Genomic DNA, 8,600 nt, shown 5'->3' with positions numbered 1-8,600 from the left:
CAAAAAAAAAAAAAAAAAAAAAAAAAACATGTTTTATGAAAGAGTAGATCTGTGGAGAAGACTGCTTTTCTCTTTGAGGAACTTCCACTATCTCTCAGCCGTTTGACAGCTGAACCTGAGATTTTTTTTTTTTGTGCGCCCTCTAGTGGCTAGTACACTTAACTTATAAATAGCAACCTGAAAACCACGTTTATCTTATCCATGTGAAAATATCTCAATTTGGTCAATTTTTAAAAAATCACTAGTGTAATTAGGGTACCAGTTATGCTAAGCATTTAACCAGGATGACAATGTTTAATAATGGCAGAAGAATAATTGATTTCCTCACTAATGCATGTGGTAGAATTAAAAAGCAGGCCCAGTGGAACTTCTCCCGTTTGGAAACTTTAAAAAGCTCTAAGAAGAGAGATAACCAGTATCTCACTGTATATGGTAAAAATTTGAAGCATTTTGTGAAAAAGTGAAATAGTTTATCAGAAAATAATAGGATAAAGGCCAGAAGAGAAGTGTGCAAGAAAGCATAACTGATCAAAAAAGGAAAATACATACATGAAAGATATGGAATGACTGGAAATATCCAGTGATAGCATTTTCAAGCTTCTGGAACCTGAATAGCTAATTAATTAACCATGTATAAATTGTATAATTGCCCTTTATTTTTGTTTTCTATATTTTTTTAGTAGGAAAAATTTGATATATAATAACATGTATTAACCTTGAAGTAAGGTTCTCTTTGTTGTGGGCATGAATTTGCCCTACAGTAGAATAGTGCTTCATTATACTATGGAGTAGGATTATAGTTCAGGGAAGAGCAGGGGGTGTCAGGATTGAAGTTTTCAGATAGATTATAAACTGCTTAGAGACCAACTTTCATGTGTTCCTTTGTCTCTTACAACAGTTAGCACAGAGACTTGGTGTATTCTATCAGTACAGTAAGTCCTCGCTTAATGTCATTGATAGGTTCTTGGTAGCTGCAACTTTAAGCAAAATGATGTGTAACAAAACTAATTTTTTTCCTCATCAACCTTATAATAAAACTATGTTGAAGGAAACGATGTTATTTGAAGACCTGCTGTACATTGTTTCACTTAAAGTTGCAGTTGCCAGGAACCTGTCAATGACATTAAGTAAGGCTTACTGTATTTTTGAATCATTTAACTATTCATCCCTGGAAATTCCCAAACAGGAAGATAGGATACCATCTAATAAAAAAACATAGAAATTTGCTTTTAAATATTTTGAGGATCTTTAATATACATATGCAGAATACATATACAAAAAAATTTTATGTTAATGAAATATTAACATTCTGTGTCTTCCAATGGTGTAACAATAAATTATAAACCTATGATTTTGAAAATTATGATTATGAAGTCTTTATCCATGAAGAGATTCAAGAAGAAAATTAGGTTGAGCATGGTGGCTCATGCCTGTAATCCCAACCCTTTCTTTCGGAGGTCAAAGCAGGAACATTTCTTAAGGCCAGGAGTTCAAGACCAACCTGGGCAACAGGTGAAATCCCATCTTTGCAAAAAAATTAGCCATAGCCAGTGTTGTGGTGCGTGCCTATATCCTACCTACTGGAGGCTAAGGTGGAAGGATCGCTGGAGCCCAGGAGTTGAAAGTTGCAGTGAGCCATGATTACACTACTGCATTCCAATGCATTCCAGCCTAGGTGTCAGAGTGAGACCCTGTCTCAAAAAGAAAAGAAAAAAAAAAAAAGAAGAGAGAGAGAGAGAGAATTATCTTATATATTTACCATTTACCTTTGTGAAGGAAGGGACTTGAACATCTGAGTCCAGTAAACGTGAACCAGAGCATGTTCAGTCTTATGAGTGTTAGAATTTCATTATAAAAGTATCTACTTACTTGATTATATCTACAAAAGAACATGTAAAATTACCTTCGTTAGCGGTAAAATTCATTAGCATACAAATAGGAGATTTTCATTCATATAGACTGGCTTTAGTGTGACTGAGGCCAAATACAAGGGAAGTGGTGTGCTGTAGCAGAAAGCTAGAGCATAGGTTTGAGAGTAAGAAGTGCCTGGGTTTAAATTCTGGCCCTGGCCGGGCGCGGTTGCTCAAGCCTGTAATCCCAGCACTTTGGGAGGCCGAGACGGGCGGATCACGAGGTCAGGAGATCGAGACCATCCTGGCTATCACGGTGAAACCCCGTCTCTACTAAAAATACAAAAAATTAGCCGGGCGCGGTGGCGGGCGCCTGTAGTCCCAGCTACTCGGGAGGCTGAGGCAGGAGAATGGCGTGAACCCGGGAGGCGGAGCTTGCAGTGAGCTGAGATCCGGCCACTGTACTCCAGCCTGGGCGGCAGAGCGAGACTCCGTCTCAAAAAAATAAATAAATAAATAAATAAATAAATTCTGGCCCTGTTGTTTAATGTATAAGCATGTTCATCTTCCCAAGCTAAATTCATTCTCTAGAGAATGATATTATTTACCATCTCTCTTACAAGATTACTGTGAGGGTTAAATACATGTACATCACCCAGCAAAAAGTATTTTGAGGAATTACATGTGTGCTGAATATAGCTGTGTGACCTTGACCAAGTTCAATTATCTTCACATCTATACAATTTACATATCTGTAAAATGATATAAAAGTGGAACCTCTCTGAGAATTATTGTGAAAACTAAATAAGATTTAATACTCATAACACAGTGCCCGACACTTAAACATACTCAAAAAATTGACTAAGTGGCCTGTGTTGTCTTCTATAGGGGTGCCTAGAGACTCTTCCTAGCTCCTGTTTATCAGTAACCTCTGCTGTCACCACTAGACTTCTGGAGAGCCAAATGAATTTGCTGCAAATAAATACTGTGGCAATAGGAAGAAAGTGCATATGAACAGCTCAAACAGATTTGTGTATATCTGGAGGTAAAGATAATGAAACCAAGAGGGTGCTGACTTGCAGTGTGTGTTAGTCCAACCTCACACTGCTAATAAAGACATACCTGAGACGGGGTAATTTTTAAATGAAAGAGGTTTAATTGACTCATAATTCAGCAAGGCTGGGGAGGCCTCAGGAAACTTACAATCATGGCAGAAGGGGAAGCAAACACGTCCATCTTCACATTGTGGCAGCAAGAAGAAGTGCAGAGTGAAGTGGGGGAATACCCCCTTATAAAACCATCAGGTCTCTTGAGAACTCACTCAGTATCACAAGAACAGCATGAGAGTAACCACCCCCATGATTTAATTACCTTCCACTGTGTCCCTCCCATGACTTGTGGGGATTATGGGAGCTACAATTCAAGATGAGATTTGGGAGGGGATACGGCCAACACTTCTGACACCATAAGCACCTTACTGTGGTCTGAGGAGTTCACTGGACTCTATTCCAACCATCTTCTGCAAGAGCTCCCCATTGTCATACATCAGAGTGAAACCCACCCTGAGGAACTACAGGGACACAAGCAAAAAACAATGGCCAAGTGGGCAAAGAGAGCACCACAGAATAACTCAGAGAGGAAAAATCAGTCAACAGGCAGACTACAGTCAGAATCAGGAGACTCAAAATCCTATCTTTAATGCCTTCCAGCCCATTACAGAAACAGGACAGAATTCCAAAGGCCTGCCTTCCATAGCGACTGTGCTGCTTACCCATGGGCAGCAGACGTGTACAGGCTGTCTGGCCTGTGTGTGGGACACAAAGATTCTGGGTAGTGTCCCCAAGACCTCGAAAAGGAGACTGTTTAAAGATGGATATGTTGACTGGCTGCCTTCATTCTGGTTGTCTGGTGGGCCAACCAGTCTTATCTAAAAGAGTGATGAACAGATTGTAGCCCACACTCTGCAGATTTGCTCTTGTGCTTTTAACTTTCATAAGGTGATTTTAGTAGAGCGGGGAGAGTATGATGTAACTGGTGAAGCCATGGGCTTTGGCTTCACAGAAACTGAGAATTGAATCCTAGATGTGACTTGACCAAGTGACTTACTCTCTCGAAGCCTCAGTTAACTTATTTCTAAAATCGTTAGTATCTTTTTCAAGGGTATTTTCCTGACTATATGAGATAATGTATATATATAAGCCCTATGTCTGGCACAAAACAGTAGTCCAGTGAATTGTTTAAAAAGAAAAAGAACATCTCAGAGACAATAATGCATGCTTTCATAAAATGTTAAGTCCTTGAAAAGTTAGACTGCTATACACCTCAGCAAGAACATCAAACTAGGCCACTAGGACCAGTCACAAGTGTAAATTCTGGGTCCTCATCATGCGTGTAACAGTTTTATTGAGATAAATCAGAAGATTAAATGCCTGTTGATGAGTAAGTCAGTCTTAAATCCTTCTGGAATAAGAAAGAATATTATTTTAATAAAAATAAATTACATTCACTTCTGTATGTTTAGTAGTCCCTTTGTTTTACAGACTTCAAAACTTTTTCTAGTTAAGATTTGATAAACCCTACTCATTACTACTTATCTCATTAACCACCTTGAGTTGATTATGAGCCTGAAAGAGTAACTTTCTTTTTTTGAGACAGGGTCTTGCTCTGTTGCATAGTCTGGAATACAGTGGCACAGTCATGGCTCACTGCATCCTTGACCTGCCGAGCTCAATCAGTCCTCCCATCTCAGCCTCCCAAGTAGCTGTGACTACCGGCACACACCACCGTGCCAGAGTTTTTTTTTTTTTTTTTTTTTTTTTTTTTTGATAGAGACAGGGTTTTACCGTTGTCCCCAGGCTGATTTTGAACTCCTGGGCTCAAGTGATCCACCCACCTTAGCCTCCCAAAGTACTGGGATTATAGGCATTAGCCTCCATGCCCAGCCAGGAGTACCATTTTTTTCAAAATGTTTATGTCCTTCTGTGACTGCAGAGCTTTATTCCTTAGCAAATTATGATAACTCAAGCTATTGGATAAAATGGTCTCTGATGTAATTATAAGGAAACCCTCCTGTAACTGTCGGTCTGCTGGTAATCACTTAAAAGTCCTCACATCCTCTTCAGTTTATAGGGATAAGACACTCAATGTAGTATCAGCTTGAAAGAACTAGACAGGCCTTGGTCACAAGTCTCCTGCTCGCTATTGTATTAATCTGTTAACTACACAGGAAAATTTATCAAGATTAAAAACAACATGAGATGTTCTTCACTTTTTCCCAAATTAGTTTAATGACAAACCAAACTCCTAAGCACTGGTCTTCTTTTAATTCTTACTAGACCCATATTTTGTCATTTTAAAACAAAATAAGTAGTCTTATGCAGAAGAAGGAGCAATTTTCCTTACAATTTTAGTTTAGCGGTTGGCTTTTGAGAACTTAGGTTAGTGTTCTTGTTCTCAATGTAGAACTTTTATTCTAGCTACTTTCTTAAAACATTTAACAGGACCACCTTGAAAATCAGAATAGAAGGGAAAGTAGAACAGCATTCTAAAAGCCCACTTTTGTAACATGGTCATAAATATAGTACCAGATCTCCCTATTCAAGAATAAGTAGGTTCTTCTATTTCACTTGCAAAACCTCAATACTGTGCCTGAATCTAAAACATACAGACCTCTTTTTAAGAAAGGATGTTATGACATTTATTGAGTTGTTTAATATCCAACTCCTATCAAAAACCTGGCTGAAACTACTGGCATTTGAGAGTGACAAAAGGCTCTTTCCTACATCTCATCCCACTGTTGCCAGTTCCTTGCTGCTCACCGGATCAGATACTGGAAAGTTATGCACCTGGATTGTCATACCCTAATTACAAGTAGAATTGTTGTCAGTAGACTACAGTTTAACTTTGTGCTCGACACTTTAACATAAGATAATTCAGAATCATCTTTGCATGTTGTAAAACTTAGCAAAGATACCACCTATATAGAGTTGTTCACTATCCTCCTCACAAAAACCCACAGAGAACATTCCTCTCAGAACAATTTTAGGAAAACATATGTCTTTGCTGACCATCTATTGTGTTTTTCTTTCCTTCTTACTTTTTTTCATAAAAGGGTCTTGCTATATTGCACAGGCTTGACTCAAACTCAAGCAATCCTCCCACCCCAGCCTCCGTTGTAGCTGGGACTGTAGGCACTTGTGACACTATGTGTTTCTTTTTATAGACAATAGAAAGCTTTGTAAACTATTGTTTTCTTGACACCTATGAAGCTCAGAGCTAAATTTGTGCTTAATTATTTTTTTGTTACAAATATATTTCCCCTCCCTATTGACATGCCCTCTTGATTACTAGATTCTTGGGTTTTTTTATTTTAATGGCTTTATAATTCATTTGTTATTTATTTTATCTGTATTTCATTATAAACTGCCATATCTCTTTTGGAAGTGAGGTGTGATAACAGTCAAATATTTATTATATTGCTAAACAGTTTTTATATAACAACTTTTATGTAACAGTTTTTATATAACAATACTATATATATAAATAGTATTATATATAAATATTTATATATATAGTATTGTTATATATATATAACAGTTTTTATCTAACAGTTATTATAACAGTTATATAACAGTTTTTATATAGCAATACTATATATATTGTTTATGTATTATATGTTAAATAATATGAACTGTAACCATATAATAAATATAATGTTTAGAATACTATGTTTTAAGAAATTGATTCAAAAGAAGATGATGTTTCACCTTTACTTTAAATTTTTTTTAATTCTGTAGTTAGAAAATATGTGAAAGTCCATAAGCATGTATACCATCTCTCATGGCATTTTAAAAATTTTATCAGTAGGATTTTTTAATCTTTTTAATACATTAGGTAATGTAATATGATTGAGCTCATATTTTTTTTGTTGTTGGTTCTGTTTCTAATCCTAAATTTTCTTGATTAGGCTTCCCCTGAAAGGTCTACAAGAACTCAGCAAAAAGAATTTCAAACTTACATTTTGGATAGTGTGATGGACCATTTGCTTGCAGCTGATGTATTATTAGGTAATTCTGTGTTTTTATTTTATAAAAATACCTATAATCACTTTCCTCTCTAGCCCCAAGTAAAACTACTTTTTAACATCAGCTTTTCTCTTTCCTTTTTTGTCTGGCTTCTCATACTCAACATTATATTTGTGAGATTTATCTTGTTGCATGTAGCAGGAGTCCATTGTTTTCATTAATATATTGTATTTCATCATGTGATTATATCAATTTGTCATTTTACTCTTGACAGACATATGAAAGTTTTCACCTTGAGATAATTTTAACAGCTGCTATAAACATTCATGTTCATATGGACCACATATGTGTATAATACTTACACATATCTATTGAGTATATACCTATGAGTGGAATTGCTGGGTCATAGGTATATGTATGTTATCTTTTTAGTATGGCTTCCAGGACATAGAGTCAAAACACATTGAAATGTGTTTTTTCTGTATGTCTATATCTAGTTACAATAAAAATATGAAACTTAACACTTGTACAATGAAGCCAACATTTATGTATAAAACAAAGTAGAATTATAAGAGAAGGAAACATAATGGGTTAGTATACTATATATGCTACTTTTGAGTTCCTAGCAATAATACTAATCATATAACCTCTGTGCTATTAAATTACAATTATTTCCCGAAGTAAATTTGCCAGGAAATCTTTAGGATTGTCTTAACATGCAACTATGCACTCTCAAAGTCAAGTCACAGTTTTGTACTTATTCTTATCAGTTTAGAGCAGTCATACTACACAAAGACACAACACAAATAATTTTGATTAATGGGGCAATTTAGCATTAGGTGAGAATAATAAAAATCAAATTCTGTGGCATTAGGTGAGAATAATAAAAATTATTATTAGCATTAGGTGAGAATAATAAAAATCGAACCTCCAGAATTTCTGTGGAGGAAAGGCTTAAAGCAGTGGTCCCCAAACTTTTTGGCACTGGGGACCAGTTTCGTTGGAGACAGTTTTTCTACAGACCGGGGCGGGGGGTGGGATTATGGTTTTGTGATGATTCAAGTATTACATTTATCATTTGATTATCGGAAGGATTGTGCAACCCTGGATCCTTTGCATGCACGGTTCATAATAGGACTTGCCCTCCTATGAGAATCTAATGGCGCGGCTGATCTGACAGAAGGAGTTCCAGTGGTAATGCTTGCACACCCGCCTCACACCTTCTGCTGTGTGGTCCGGTCCATGTCCTGGGAGTTGGGGACCCCTGGCTTAGAGAAAGCATTCTGGTTAGGAGGAAGAGCTAGGAGGATTAGTCTGAAAGCAATATGTATATGCAAACACACTGAAAACACTCAGATAGCTTTAGAAAGAGAGAGAGCCAATGGTAATGATGGAGGGGCTAAACAAACCCCTCAACATTGATTATACTTTATTTTTCACAATTTTCCTGAAGCTCTTTTCTGTCTGTGTTACTTCACTGCTATTAGAGCTATACTCTAAAACAGTTTTGTTTTACAGTTTTACCCTTTATTACTTACACAAAATCAATTAAGAGCTAATAAACTGGCCCTTTTTCTCTCAAATGGAGAACACCTGTGACTGACAGTTTATGTTGCGGAACTGCTTGTTTATCACAGACTCTTGTTTAGGCAATAGGAGACTCCACAGGTAGTTTCAATCCATAACACTTTATCCTGCTGAAATTATTCATCCTGATTTCTGACCA

The 8,600-nt window shown here is 36.6% G+C and overlaps 1 protein-coding gene across 1 annotated transcript in view; it reads left to right on the top strand.

The window, feature by feature from the left end:
* The window catches only part of WDFY3 (WD repeat and FYVE domain containing 3), a 288,646-nt gene that overhangs the window by 199,492 nt on the left and 80,554 nt on the right, over positions 1-8,600 (top strand). Inside the window, exon 35 of the mRNA XM_011985448.1 lies at positions 6,817-6,916. Coding sequence (XP_011840838.1) covers positions 6,817-6,916 — 100 coding nt within the window. The remainder of the gene's footprint in view (positions 1-6,816; positions 6,917-8,600) is intronic.

Source organism: Mandrillus leucophaeus, unplaced genomic scaffold (genome assembly GCF_000951045.1).
Source record: "Mandrillus leucophaeus isolate KB7577 unplaced genomic scaffold, Mleu.le_1.0 Scaffold283, whole genome shotgun sequence".
Classification (NCBI taxonomy): Eukaryota; Metazoa; Chordata; class Mammalia; order Primates; family Cercopithecidae; genus Mandrillus; species Mandrillus leucophaeus.
The sequence above is the reverse complement of the archived record's forward strand: the minus strand, read 5'-3'. Positions and strand labels throughout refer to the sequence as shown.